The 15,595-nt window shown below is 44.3% G+C and overlaps 1 protein-coding gene across 3 annotated transcripts in view; it reads left to right on the top strand.

Moving 5' to 3' along the window:
* The window catches only part of PYGL (phosphorylase, glycogen, liver), a 30,850-nt gene that overhangs the window by 3,531 nt on the left and 11,724 nt on the right, over positions 1-15,595 (top strand). The window contains exons 2-6 of one of the 3 annotated variants that reach the window (XM_018558379.1): positions 6,805-6,906; positions 9,192-9,270; positions 11,123-11,226; positions 12,527-12,658; positions 13,432-13,543. In XM_018558379.1, the coding sequence (XP_018413881.1) occupies positions 6,805-6,906; positions 9,192-9,270; positions 11,123-11,226; positions 12,527-12,658; positions 13,432-13,543 (529 nt within the window). The remainder of the gene's footprint in view (positions 1-6,804; positions 6,907-9,191; positions 9,271-11,122; positions 11,227-12,526; positions 12,659-13,431; positions 13,544-15,595) is intronic. The other 2 variants (XM_018558380.1, XM_018558381.1) reach the window with 2 other exon arrangements.

Below are 15,595 nucleotides of genomic sequence, written 5' to 3'. Positions count from 1 at the left end.
CCCCACCCCCCAAAAAAGAAAAAAAGCAAGCCATTTTCTTACCTATATAGCACACAAGTCAGTCCACATTAATAGTCCTCCGAAGTTTGTCCTAGCTTGAAAATTCTTCCACCTCCCGTGTCCTAGAATGGTGGCCAGAAGAAGGGAGAGACGGCGGTTGACCAGCCGGGTGGGAGGCAGTGGGTGACCATGTGGTCAGCCCCAGGGGGGTGGGGGGGTGCTGTTGGCTGTGGTGCTTCCCCCCACAATGAGATGTCATCTAAGGTTGTAGCCTCATCATGGGGGCACCCCTGATCAGAACACTGGTCAGGTTTTTATTGCTGTCTGTGGCCCTGTTAGTGAGATTCACCTTCTCTATTTGTCTTATTGAAGTGGAAGAAACTCCCAAAATGTGGGTTGTCTCCAGAACTGGAATAGATGAGAAATCTTCCAGCGGGGTCACTCGTTCTGACCACCTGGGATGTCCCTCACCTAAGGGCTTGTTCCAGACCGGTAGCTTTTGGAGCGCACAGCAATCGCTCACTAAATGTCCCCACTTCGTTTTGGGGTGGAGGGGGCGTGGTGGTGCATTGAAGTCAATGGCACCATAGCCACGCTCACCACCTACAGTGCGATCAGACGCATGGCAGAACATTTCCTGCATTCCGGTCCACTGCGAATGCAAAAATGGGAGCATGCAGCATTTTTTTGCGTTCGCAGTGAAATGGAACTCGAGCAATGTTTTGCCACATGTCTGATTGCACTGTGTAGGGGGGGGGGGGTGGCTGGGGTGCTATTCACTTCAATGCACCGCCCCGCCCCAGAACGTAGGGGGAAGTTTAGTGAGTGACTGCTGTGCATTCCAGCAGCTACCACTATGGAATGCCCTGCAGTTGGTGTGAAATGGGCCCTGAGGGATTAAGTCTTGCTTTTTGTTGTTGCTCTCAGACAGGAAGTTAAGGGAAACCTCCCCAATGGGACACAAATGTCAAAAGAAGCTGACGGGATATATCCCTCCCTTAATCTATCCAAAACTAAAGTTTTGGCTTCAGTTCTACTTTTAATATCCTTGTAGGACATAACATTTCTGTCAATGGTATTCTTGTGCAGTGTTACAGTAACTCTGTGTTCTGCCTGGAAGCTGGAACGTCTGCAGTTTTGCAATGCTAACCCCTTTGTGTACGTGTGAGAACGTCTTGCTTAAATGCCTGACAGGCCAATATAACGTACACAGTCCACTAATGCTGCCTCCCGGGCTTTGTGTATTGTGTTCTGTCTGTGCGGAGGAAGAAAATAATCATTTCTTCAGTTGCCTCGTTACTCTGTGCAGCTCCTGGCAAGCACGGCCTAACCGGTGTTTGTTTTGGGTGTGGTTTTTTGGAACTCCCGTTGAAGGGATTTGAGTGTAGCCAAAATGGGCTGTGGCAGGGATGCCAGGGGCAGCACACGGCCGCCAACACATTGTGTTATATTTATAAAGTGGTAGATGTGACTTTCACCAAACATTTTACTGGCGGTGAATCACTCCCTGTCATTTAAAACGCATGCACCTGGAAGATTCGGCTGCAGTTAGTGTGGTGAATGTCAAATTTCCTGCTTGATAAATAACACAATGTGTGGACGGCCATGTGACATCCCGAGCACTTCTGCCATCCCAAGGCCACAGCCAAAGAAAAAAAATACACCCAAAATAAACACCAGTTACACTGTGCTTGCCAGGAGCTGCTCAGTGTAAGGCCTCATTCACATGAGAAAAGGCCGGCACGTACCGCTCAGTGCACGGCCGTATCGGGCAGCTCCTGGGGAAGGACAGGTGCTGCGTGTGATAGTCCGCACCCGTACAGACCTGCACTTGGGGTGAGCGTATGGCCGCGTAGTCCCATAGAGCAGGACTGGGGCTGTGTACTAATCACACGCAGCACCTGTCCTTCCCGGGAGCTGCCCGATACGGCCCTGCACTGAGGTGTGAATGAGGCCTAAAAAGTGGTGAATGTCAGATTGACTGCTGGATAAACCCCCAATAACATGTTCCTATCAACATTATATTTGTTATAAAGTGAAAAAGGCAATTTGTGCATTTATACCCATAGAATATTTTAGCAAGTCCATATACCTAGATCTGAACTTCTAGCAAAGTGGAAAGTTCATGATGATGCACGGTAAAACATGAGTAGGGGGGCCATTTAAAATGAAAGGCGCCACAGTGTGGTCACGCACCCATGTAGCTTGCTCTAAATTTGCATGCATTGCAGCCCACTCCCTCTTGAATGGGCTGCCTCATTCTGGTCATGGCAATGCACAACATTGTAGCCTGAACCAGACCTGATGGTTTGCCTAATTTTCTGCTCATCGGTTCTAGGTGTCGGGATATAGAGGGGCAAACGGCCTTTCTGCCTCTGTCCCTCTGACGGTTGGCTTTGCTTGGATAGGAGATCTGATCTTGTGTGACTTAGAGAAGGAAATTGTCATGAGACACTGATCGGAGTTGACCTACCTGCTATTCTCCCCCCCCCCAAAAAAAAATAAGGGGTTTACCTTTTTTACTCCCTAAATTTTGGGATATCCGCACAGAGTGCATTGTTTTCAATGATCTGACCTACCCATAGACCTGCATTGTGAAAAGGGGCTGCAAAGCACAACCACTGCATAGCACTACAAGGGAGAAAGCGGAATGAGTGTGCAATATCTATATATTGCTGCCTCCAAGTACATCAGTGGTTGCGTATTTGTCATAGTGAAAAGAGGCATGTCCATAGATGTCCCATAGACTCATAAAAAAACATTGATATAACTTACTTGCATCAAGCAGGACTTTTGTGTTAGCACCACAAAATACAGTGACAGTGTTATAAAAACAGTCTATGAACCTGAACTCCAATTTCAGCAAGACCCTTTCACCAGACCATTAATTTTAACATAATATTGTCCCATAAGATTAAATGTGCATTATGTCTTTATGCCTGTTAATTACCTGTAAAGCCCCAGCATACTAGAGTGACTCTATAAATCAGGGAGAAGGTGAACTCTGACTCTTTGGCTGTTTTGGAACTACAGATCCCATGAGGCATTGCATAACAGCCACAGGCATGATTTCCAGAGGCAGAGCATGATGTGATTTTAGCAGTTTCACCACAGCTGGAAGGCCAAACTTTGCCTACCCCTGCTCTATAGTAGTTCCTTTCACTCCTACCCAAGTAGCTACATAAAGGTTATGTGGGGAGGGGAGTGGTGGAAGAGCTGGGCCAGCACAAAGCAGAATCCAGAAGAGGGCTAGGACGTGCAAGGCTGGAGGGGGGCTGTGCTAGGATATTGACCCTTCCCGGTGTCACTTATGGAAAGGAAAAACTCCAGTAATCTTAGAAAGCATATCAAATACTTGTGCTTTTACCTGCATTTTAAGTTGATGACAGGGTCTCAATCAGAAGGTGAGTGCAGGCACATGGAGGTCCCGGCAGATGCATGTAGATGGCTTCCGTAGCTCTCTAGGATTCCTGTAACATGGGGTGTCCTGTTCTGCAGATACAGAATCTAGCTCCTGAAGGTTCATGTCTATTATGATTAACCTTATATTGTTCATTGAAGCCATCCATGATCATTCACGACCAAAACTATGATGGACATATGGCCCAAGCCACTCACCAGGAGCTGATTTATTTGTAGAACAGACCCCAAAGGGTTTCAGAAGCCACCTAAAGGTAAGTTCCTACAATTCTAGATGGTGTTGCCTTACAGGGAGCCAGAGGAGGACAGGTACACTTTAAATGCTGTGCAGGTTGTTTGCCTTTCGAGATGCAACTTTTTCTTTTTTATACATGGCTTCCTGTAATCTTCAATCCTGGTCTTGACGGGGTTAAACTTGCGTCCCAAAGAATCCTGTGCCAACTTGCCCTGCATTCCGCTGCGTGATATGAATAGGCTACCTTGGTGACACAGTAGGTGAAGATTTTGAAATCGCAACTTTGGCCTTCAAAGAGAAACATTGCTGAGGCTGCATGTTCCTGCTGGATCAGTTTTGTGTTGGGGAGGGAAGCGAGGAATGTTTTACATAGTCCCACAGAATGGAGTAGTGCTGGAACGCTGACCATTCTTCATTTATTTAGTAGTAGTTAGAAAAGTCTCATAAGCCTAGATGACGCATTTGATTAACTTAAAGAACGGCAGAAATTAAGAAGGGTAACCATTGAAGTCGGGCTACCACCCACACCGCAAGGGTTGACTTCCTTGTTTTGCTCTAGGGCAGTGGTCCCCAACCCCCGTGCCGTGTACCGGTCCGTGGATAAAATGGTACCGGGCCGCGGAATTCGTATCGCCCGACGCCCGGGGCATGTAGTTCCGGGCGCCGGGCAAGTGCTTTTTACACTTTTTTTTTTTTCCTCTTAAATGAGCGCCGAGAGTGGGGGGTGGGGATTATATAAACAATCAACGCCCCCCCCCTTCAGCGGGCCGCGGTAAAATTATCAAACGTTGACCGGTCTGTGGCGATAAAAAGGTTGGGGAGCACTGCTCTAGGGGACTGGATAAAAGAAGAAATTCACATGATCCTTGGTCCCTCATGACTGCTAGATTGGTCCCCACAGACTGTTCTCCCCTGGGCTCTGGTGGTCTAAGGCCTGCCAATGTCCTCACTAGCTCCATTCTCCTGCATTGGACATGAAGACGTTGAGGCACATACCATAGCCGGAGCGGATATCCGAAGATAATGCCATAAATACTTGTTTTACACCTGGCTTCGGCTGCTTTCTGTAGGTGCCAGTGACCTTGGACCTCCATGCAGGATCCTGGCCAAATTTCACAATCTCCAGCATTGTGCAGGATCACGTTCTCGCAGGATCTGGGATCCTCCATTTTCCACCCAAGGATCCCGTAAGAAGGCCCAGAGACGTCACTTTACGCTCCCTCACTAGCAAGTGTCGTGTGTGAAGCTGAGGTGTAAAGGGAATATTTTTATTTATTTGTGTTTTAACTTTCTACTTCCAATGTTTTAGTTTACTTTTAAGTTTTGACATGAAGGGGTATTGGGTGGGACATGTAAGATAGCAAACCTTGCATTTTCATAAAAGTTCCACTTTAAATCCTGGTGTTCGCTTGCTATGTGTCATTGAATAATGCGTGCACCCTCTGTGTAATGGAATGCTCAACATACAACATACATGTTAGTCTCCCCATTCAATCTTTGTACAACATTCGATTTCCCAAACCTATTTGGATAGTAGTCCCTCCTATTAATCTGTATCCAACCATGCAGGCCCTTTCACTACAGGTTGTTGGTAGATCTAAAGGAGCTTCTACAGTCAGATTGTAGTACTTGGTACTGGCTCCCTTCGATCTTTTAAGGGGTTCTGAATTAGCTTCTGGACTGCGATTGTCAGTGGACACATGATTGGGAGCCCATCCCACCAGCTCCCACTTTTCGGTTACAGCTAGGTCACACATTTCCACCTTGTTCCTTTATCAGTCAATTATGCCAAGCCTGGTGGAGCCAGCAAGGTCACCTGCAGGTCAACTTTGGGCCAAGCCAGCAGGAGTTGGCCAACATTCGAGCAGTGTGTAACCAGTTTAAGGGAAGATGGTAAAATTTTACAGTTGTCAGGAGCAGAGGAGAAATCGAACAATGGGGACATGGTTTCTTCTGTTTAGCGTGTGTTACAGTGAAAGAACTATATGTAAGAACAAGGGCCCCAAAACCTGCAAAGATGTATAACACAGCCAAGAAGGCAGACCAGGCAGAGGGGTGCCTTCCTGTTAGCAATCAGTATTTATAAAAGAAAAGGGGAAGAAATAAAGTTTCCAGTGAAGCAAACTCTGAAATTAGTAATTTAGGTACTTCTATAGGGTGCAACAAAATTAGACTAACGGTTGAAGGGATATTCAATTATAGAGCAGTAAATAACATTGTATGTAGATCGGAGCTAATGGAATACTGGGTAAAGTGAATGAGAGTTGAGAGAATTAACTAGAGGAAGGTAGAGAGGTGATGGATGGCGAGTGGAAAGGTGAAGTAAGTCTGCCCCACTGAGATCTCCTAGGAGTAGGTGTCTACCCATTATAATGTGGAACAGTACTCTTGGAGGTTCAACAGACAGGGTAGTCTTGAAAGTAATGTTGCCTTAGGAGGTAGCTGCTCAAGCGGGGAGTGGTATAAAGAGATGTATACATGGAGCCCATGTCTGAAACAAAAGTGGAAACATATTTTAAGCACCACAACCCTAGCCCAATAACTCGGTTGTAGATGAGACGGGGCTACAGACAGTATTGCACTCACACATAAGGAGTTATTGTGCTAGGTTGTGGCGCTTCAAAAAAATTTTTTCCACTTTTGTTTCTGACAGCACACATACAAGACACCCCGGTCTGTTCTTACCAGGAGCTGCACGACCGCGTATGACACACAAAAAACCTTGCCGGAGAGAGCTTACAACATTAGACCTTGTTTTTTTTGAACATACATGGAGCCCATACCTTTTTGCAAGTTGGAATGGTCACTTTTAGAGGTTTCCACTCACCTTCTGTTGTCTCAAGTGAAGGGAAGACTCAACGGGACACGGGCATTAAAAAAAGAAAAGTGATGGGCTACAGATGGCCTGCTCTTTCTAAAGATAAGTTGCACTTGGTGACCTGCTATGTCTCATGATACAAGTTGCCTTTAATCGCATAGAAATTCTTCTTTAATGGTGTACAGACGCCGGAAATTAAGAAGGGTAACCATTGTAGTCGGGCTACCACCCACACTGCAAGGGTTAACTTGTTTTGGTCTACAAATAAACACTGATCCTTGGCCTTGCAGTTTTCTTTTCTAATAGTGTTCATCCTTTTATTTTTTTCCAGAGAACATACTACCTATCCCTGGAATTCTACATGGGCCGCACCCTGCAAAACACAATGATCAATCTGGGGCTGCAGAATGCATGTGATGAAGCCATCTATCAGGTAAGGATACTCTTTTTCTATACATAGACACCCCTTAGTGGTGGGCTCCCCCAGATTTGTGGTGGGCTCCCCCAGATTTTTCTAAACAGTCAAGAAGCAATGTGCAATAAACCATTGCCAGTTATGATCAGGAGTTCTTAATATTGGAGCATCCAAGGCAACTAAGAAGCTGTGGACTGACATGGCCCATCAGGCTCCAGATATAACTAAAATCACTTTTGTGGTGGTGCCACTTTAGCAAGGGGATAACATTCTATAAAATCTTACTTACTATGTTAAGAGCAAACTCCAATCGGTAATCGGTGTTGGATTGGCTCTGGTGGGATGAACCTGTGGAATGTCATTGGTGAAGATTTCACACAGGATGTTGTCCCCCTATAGGGCCATAATTATGTCTATCCCTCAGCAATAGACTTTTAAGGTATCTGACAGGGAGAAAAATGTTAGAATGGTGCACTCCATTGCCATTGGCTATGACAGTTGGTTGTGAATTGAGGGAGATCTCACCACTGATTCTGGGTTATTGTAGAGTGGTGTTGACTATTTATAGGCTCCTTATCTTTTCTAGAGCTTGGCAGGTGTGACTTGCCATTGCCCTTGGATGTATGTTGAGCTATAAAAGTTCAGTACATGGCAGGTGTTGGGGCTCTGTTCATTCAATGTGATGTTCTGGTTGTGACTTGCCAGGCCTCGCCTTTTATGTAAGATGGCTTTCTGCATGAATAGAGTTCTACCTGGCACACAAAGTATGTAGATGTCACTATGAGCTTGTGATGCAAGAATCCGAGTAGACCACAACATGTAATATGTTAAATAAAGCAGCGCAGAGTAATGAAGTGCAGTGGGTCCCTACCAGGCAATCTGTTTGTTTGCTGGGTACATGAATTAATTGGTTCCGAAGTATAACTGTAAGGCTTAGAGGGACTTCACCAGTACCCACACCCCTATCCCCTCATCAGATTAGCTTTCTCACTTCAGAAAGCTGAGTTCATAAAATCTGAACTGAGAAAGCTAGTTGCATGACCAGTGAAACGTCTTCAAGAAAAATACAGCAGGTCGAGTTACCTCGATTTAATTTTTTTTCAGCTTTGTCATTGTGGCAGAGGAACAAAACTGATGTAGGTGCTTTGTCCCTTCATTTGCGCATTATCTATCCCCAGGAGACTCTATTTGGTATTCATCTGCTATAAACTTCCTAATCTTCAATATTTTTGAAGCAGAATTGAGGAAATGCCTGGCATGGCTCAATGTCTGGGCAGACTGAGGTAAACAAGCCGTCCTTAAGTCTCTGGAGACAAGGCAAAACTTGCTGGAGGGGAAAAGCATTTTAATTTTTCACTTGGATTTCTGGAAATGTAACCAGACCAAATATTCAGAATAAATGACATGCTGACCCCTACAGGTGCTTTTTATATCATCTACTACAACTATTCTTGTTATAGTAGTAGTATTCTGGATGAACCTGTCTTCATCCTTTTTTATGTTCCTATGTTAAAAGGGAAAGGGAAAAAAATTCTTAGCAAAGTCTTGTGCAGTATTTATCAGATAATAATGTTGGCAGGAACAGGACAAATTTGTCAAGAATAATCCTTCACATTGGCAATGGCATGCATGTGCTTATACACCATATGGCCAAAAGTATTGGGACGCCGGCCTTTGCACGCACATGAACTTTAATGGCATCCCAGTCTTAGTCCGTAGGGTTCAATATTGAGTTGGCTCCGCCCTTTGCCTCTATAACAGCTTCAACTCTTCTGGGAAGGCGTCCACAAGGTTTAGAAGTGTCTATGGGAATGTTGGACCATTTGTGAGGTCAGGTACTATGTTGGACGAGAAGGCCGGGCTCGCAGTCTCCGCTCTAATTCATCCCAAAGGTGTTCTATCAGGTTAAGATCAGAACTCTGTGCAGGCCAGTCAAGTTCCTCCACCCCAAACTTGCTCATCCATGTCTTTATGGACCTTGCTTTGTGCACTGGTGCGCAGTCATTTTGGAACGGGAAGGGGCCATTCCCAAACTGTTCCCAAAAAGTTGGGAGCATGAAATTGTCCAAAATATCTTGGTATGCTTATGCCTTAAGAGTTCTCTTCACTGGAACTAAGGTGAAGCTTTGACCCGCCCCAGCTCCTACATGTCCCTATGGGTCATTGAGGCCACCCACCATGCTTACCAATGAACAGTTATCCTTGACCGTCCTAGGTTCATATTTGCACAGTGAAGCATCCTGCATGTGGGGATTAAGGTACATAATTGTGCACTTTGCTTCATTTTTGTTTTTATTCTGTAGCTTGGACTGGACATCGAGGAGCTGGAGGAAATGGAAGAAGATGCCGGGCTTGGAAATGGTGGCCTGGGACGTCTCGCTGGTAAGTAATCCTTCTGCCATTTTGATTTCTTGTACAGAATTGACACCCTGAGGCTGATTTACTAAAGGAGTTTAGAATCCACACTCTCCAAATCAAGTGAAGATTCATTTCCGTGTTTTTTTTTTGTTTTTTTTTTTCTTTCATCGCACATGATTGGCCATTCAGAGTGAAAAAAATTACAATGGAGTGAATATTCTCTACTCCTTTAGTAAGTGAACCTCCCATAAAGATTTGTCTGGGCTCCATGACTGCCAATTGCATTCAATCTGTCAAAAGCAATCCAGGTGATGTGGACTCTCAGACAGTTCACATTTCAGGCACTGGTAAAAGCCTACGGAGTAAAGAATTGTCATGTTTTCTGCTAAATGCTGATTACATTCCAGGCAGTAGACTTGTTTGTTGTACTGGGGAGTATTTTTCCAGACTCAAATTCTGGGAAGATGATTAAAAACCGACATGTAAATATTCCGAGATCCGGACAAGGGAGAGAAGAGGCTTACTAATTACTGAAGTATTCTGTTTGTGGAGGAGCTTAGCCATTTGGCTCTGTGCACAGAAGAGATGTTCCTTCAAAGGTTTTCTGAGCTTCATTAAGTTGCTGCCTGGCGTACAGAAAGAAAGGTTCCACTCACTTAGCCAGCAACTACTTTGTATATTTTCAAGTGGGCCTGTCCTCTGATCTATAGTGCATCATGGGTAAGCAACTTCAGCACCTTGTGAGTCTACAATTTCCATCAGGCCTGTGGCTGTCAGTCTTGCAATGCATCATGGGGCTTGTAGTTCCACAACAGCTGTAGTGCTGAGGTTGCCCACCCCTTTCAGTATGGTCAGAAATGTATCAACGCGTGACAGTCAGACCTACTCTATGGTCAAAAGTAAGTAGACTCCTCCCAATAATGGAGTTCAGATGTTTTCAATGAAGGGCACTAGTAATTCTACAGCATAAGAAGACGCTTTGGACAATTGTGTACTTCCAACATAAAGCTAAAGAAATTTTGGTGTTGGATACACTTTAAAGCTGATGCATATTTGCTTATATTTTGCCTTTCTTGGTTCCTCCATTTCCCTCAACAAGCTAATGAGTTTTTATAAAAAACAAAAAAAAACCTTTCCATTTTCAGTACATACCAATTTTTGTGGCAGATCATGGCTGGTGGGAGGGGCCAGCAGGGTGGTGTACGTGGCTTCCTGATAACATCACAGCACCCTGCCTAAGTGCTTTTCTCAATAGCCCTCAGCCCTGATGTTAGCTGTGGGCTGGTTCTTTGAAGGAGTTGTACAAATATCTTGATGGGTGGTTGTTGGTCTCCGGGCTTCCTGGGCAGACTGTATTTGCATGCAGGACACCCAAGGTCACGACAGATGTTGTACGGAGTCTCCATGATTGAAAGAACTGACATCTAATTAACAAAAAGATGGACCAGGGATTGTCAGGATGGGGTGGAAAGAGCTAGATGTCCTCCAGCCAGGAAATGAGACGGGCTCTGTCTGACTTGCTGCAGCTTTTAATGCACATTGTGGGAAGCTTGGTGTGCAGTGAAATTAGTATTTTCAGTCCAGAAGAGGATCTGGTACAACTGTGCAAGACTGAAGAAGGCCGGAGGTCGGCTATAAGGTTGACTTGTTTAGTTCAATTTGGGGCTTTGGTGGCCAAAACTGTGTCCAAAATTACTTGCCACTGCCTGAAAAATGTGCCTGTACCTTGTTATGTTGGTGACTGCACCTAGTACATCCTTTTTATATTTTGGCACTACTTTCTTAATAAACTAATATATAGTTTCAGAGCAGTCTACAGATCATATTTCTGAGATCTTTTTATCTAATCTGAAGTTTCTTCCTTCTTATTACACAGCATGTTTCCTGGACTCCATGGCTACTCTAGGACTGGCAGCCTACGGGTACGGCATCAGATACGAGTATGGAATCTTCAACCAGAAGATAAAAGATGGATGGCAGGTAGAGTGCTTACATGAGCTTCTGCTCTTTGTCCACTTCCCCCAACATTGAGGTTTCAGTTTTTGGTGGGTCCAGCATATTGTATGACCCACTGACTTCCCTTAGAGCATCACCCTTCAGAGTTCTTTTTTTAATCTTTAGATTACCGGATGTGTTTGACAAAGAAGGAATGTTGAAAGCCCGCGTTGTGTATCTGAAATGCTAAAATTACCCAAGTTTTGGTTTCCTGATCTCATCCATGTGCACACTTCCTGTGTTATGTCCTCCCCACTGCTGTTCACATATGATGTTGTGTAATGGGTGAATATATTGTTGTGGGCAAATAAAGTTACACAGCATGTGAAGATGATGCAAAAAATGAGCAGAAGTCCAGTTGAACTAGTTTTGTTTGGCTCTATCAACTTATTTCTGATGTCCTTTGTTTATGGCATGTTGCAAAGGAAGGTTCTGTAGAAACCAGCAAACTGGCTTTAGAATCCAGTCATGTGAGAACTGCTTGCCCTGGGTTATAATAACATTCTGTTCTGCACAATAGACCTAGTGTCTGAAGCATGGCATGCACCTTGGGCCTCGTGTGTCTGTCTAAACCTTGGAGTGCCCAAAGAAATGGTTGCTGCTTTATATACTGCAGTCATTCTAAACCTAGTGTGCTGTTCTGCTGCTGACACAGGCACTTTGAAGGTTATTCCCCCTGGCTTGGATTTATATTTTTCCAGGAGCTTTGCTTGGAAGAACTGATATCTAGATAAGTTGTAAACTTGAACGGGGTTGCTGAGCCCCCAAAATGTGTTTGCAGCCAGGGGGGGGGGGGGTTCTTTACCAAAATCTAAGAACCATTGTTGGATGCCTTTGGTGGAAATGTTTATAGACTTCTCAATTCAAGTGACCTATATTCTCAGAGGGGCCCCTATTTTGTGGAAACTGCTGTGAAGAAGCCATTTGGCTTTAGGACTTCCATTATTTATTGGGGGGGTCTGTATCAACCACTTCACTTCATCTCTCCCTAAACTCTTAAGCTAGTGGACAGGCCTAGCCAAATATTACATAACTAAGTCCACATTGTTTTACAATAAAAGATTGGTATAATGCAAAGTGTTGTGCGGCTAGTGTGCCATCCTGGGGAACTGTACTGGCATTTGAGGTTTTAGTTGTATAGATTTAAAACCTTTTTGTGTCGGTTTTGCGCCATTGTACAATGGTAACTTTGGGTATCTCCAATAGTTTGCCTACTATCTATTTTTGGTGGGCTCAGTAGGTAACCTCTTTCACTGACCTTTCCCTGACTTATTTTATCCTTCAGGTTGAGGAAGCAGATGATTGGTTGAGACATGGAAACCCTTGGGAAAAGGCCCGCCCAGAATATATGCTGCCCGTTCACTTCTATGGAAGAGTGGAGCACACGAGGACCGGTGTACGGTGGGTGGATACCCAGGTGAGTGGCAGATGACTTTGGAGCCACCATTGCCTGTTAGAGATGCAAACATAGAGCCAGCGTAAAGAGACCCTGTCATAATATATTAAGTTTATAAATTACAGCTTTAGAAAATACATGTACGATACCATTATCGCCAGTATTGCATCCAATATCCCACTTCTTGCTCTGACTTTAGAGGGGTGCTGTTAGAATCTTCTGCATCCAACATTTTCCAAGTGTCAGATGCCTGTGTGCTACTTCATCTTTCAATGCCTCAACCTCCCCGTGCCCCTTCCCAGCAGCTTTTTTACTAGAATGTCCCTCAAGGAAGCCCTAGTTGTATACTGGCCGGTTATGGGGAGCCACAACTGCCAGCAGGTAGATGCGGCCTTGAGATAGTGTCAGATGCTGAAGATTCTAGTGGTGACTCCAGGTGTGCAAGAGCAGATTGGTTGTCACAGTGATGCCCAATGGTGAGTTGTAAATGTTTTCCAAAGCTGCTGGAGATATGCAGCCTTGACAATCTTTCTACCTCTTGCCTTGCTCTTGCGATCTTTGCTGCTGGGGAAGGATTATGCCAATCTGAAGATGCCATCTTTCTTGCAGCACTGCATAAGAAAACGCACATTGCAGTCAATCCTTCATTCTGCTTAAAACAAAGTGCTTTATTTAGGATATGCTTCTAGATACTTGAGTCGTGTGCAGTTTTTACATAATGTAGATCCTATCTTTATCACGAAATGTGCTTATTAATTCCTCCTAAATGATTCCCTGGTATTCCCATGTGACAGGTAGTTCTAGCCATGCCGTATGATACTCCGGTTCCTGGATACATGAACAACACGGTGAACACCATGAGACTCTGGTCAGCACGGGCACCTAATGACTTCAACCTCAAGGACTGTAAGTCTGACTCTTAAATGCTTTGTGTGTATTGTACAGAGACTAAAGGATTCCATACATTAGGCTGTGAAAAATCTTTGGATTTTTTTTTTTCTTTGCAGTGTGCATGCGCATGTACTTAATATTTTGTTAAAAATTGAGACCTAATGCAGTCTCCCTTCTTTAGAAGTTGGGGACAATGCTAACTTCTAAAGCTCTTTGAGGCCCAGCTTCTCTTTGAGGGACCAGGTTGTTTTTTATTCCACTAGATTTTAGATTGGCCCACAGGTAAGCTGAAATTTATATTTAAGTTAAATGCGGGGGTGGGAGGGTAATTTCCTTTAACCATAGTACAAGAAAAATGGGCCTCAGATGCAGCCAGTGGCTGTCAGCGTCCAGGCTGTTGTAGAGTTTTCGAGTCCATGTCAAGTAATAATGCTGCTGTTCCTTTTCACTACTCTGCCTGCCTATTGCTCCAATAGAGTTAAATGTCTGGCTTGTCAATATTCCAAAAAGCCCAACTGACCTTTTGCAGTTTTCGGCTATATTCATTCAAAATGTATTAAAACAAAGTGTGCAAAATTCTTAGTTTGTTTGCTTTAACCAGTTGACATCCGCGGTACTTTGACTGACATTTATTCCGTCATGCAGCGCTGTACTGAAATGAATTTTATACCCTTTTTTGGGGACAGATAGAGCTTTCTTTTGGTGGTATTTATTCACCACTGGGGGTTTTATTTTTTTACTATATTAAGGAAAAATTACCGAAATTTAAAAAAAAAAAACAGTTTCCCCTATATTAAATGATAAAACATTTATTATTACCCAATTTTTTGGTAAAATATAAAAGACGGGGTCACGTCGGGTAAAAAGACACCAAACATGTCAAGCCTTAAAATTGCGTGCGCGCGCAAAACCTCAAAAAACGATAATACCCAAAATTGGCCATAGGCGACGCTTTAAAAGCTTTTACCGCTCATCAGTTTAGTGTTATCAGTGATTGATGGCCCTAAAATGATTGCTCTCACTGCGACGTTCGCGGCGATATGTAACATGTGTAGCGCAATTGTAATTTTTGCGCGCTGGGGCACCGGACGCGTATTTACGTTTATAGGCGCGTAAACGTGGGGGAGTTAAACATTTTGGGGGTTTTTTTTCCCCTTTTTTGACTTATTTTATTTTACTTTTTTATATGTTACTTAAATTTTTTTTATTTATATAAATTTTTTTGCACTTATTGTTTTATATAGGGGGATAATAATCCCCCTATATAATAGCAAAGGCACACTGACAGGTCCTCTTTATGGAGACATTAGGGGTCTCTAGGACCCCTAATGTCACCTGTGGACCCCAAAAGAAGCTGATGAAGCAGAGATCTGCTTCATCAGCTTCTTTTCTCTGGCTATAGCAGCCAGATGACTGACAGGTGAATGTGGAAGTGATGTAATACACATCACTTCTGCATTCACAGCCCGGACGGAGATCAGCAAGGAGCTGATCTCCCGTCCTCCTGACGCCCTCCGAGCCGGTCCCGGGATTCAAGATGGGGCAGCGGATCCCGGGATTCAAGGTGAGGGGTCAGAGAAAAAAAACCGGGATGGGCGGACGCGAACGAGCACATATAGACGATCAGCTGGCTATGGAGCCGCTGACCGCCTATATGTGAAACACCCGGTAACGGGTGTGTGCAATGGTCAGGTCTTTTCTGCCCGTGCGTGCCCGCTAGGGGGCGCGCGCACAGAAAAAAAAATGCCGTCTGGCGACAGCAACCCGCAAATGCAGCAGTGCCGTCCGTCTGTTTTTTTTACTATGGGCCGACGGCAAGAGGTTAATATCACCCATCTTACTAGATTATTTAGGTTCAATATAACCACTTGTCAAACTCTAAAAGGGGTTTGCTTGCAGTTTTTAGATTGCAAAGCCCTCCATTTGCAGAAAACGGAAGTGTATCTAACAATGAGATTTACAAAGTTATGTTCCTCTGTATAACATTTTGCAAGACCAGTTGACCAGTTATTACACATTAAAATGGCTTCCTCTAAACCTGATCTGTCCTTTGATGAAAGTTACAAT

Source organism: Nanorana parkeri, unplaced genomic scaffold (assembly GCF_000935625.1).
Source record: "Nanorana parkeri isolate BGI_ZX_2015 unplaced genomic scaffold, ASM93562v1 scaffold335, whole genome shotgun sequence".
NCBI classification, from domain to species: domain Eukaryota; kingdom Metazoa; phylum Chordata; class Amphibia; order Anura; family Dicroglossidae; genus Nanorana; species Nanorana parkeri.
Note: the sequence above shows the minus strand (reverse complement) of the source record. Positions and strands in the feature narration are given on the sequence as shown.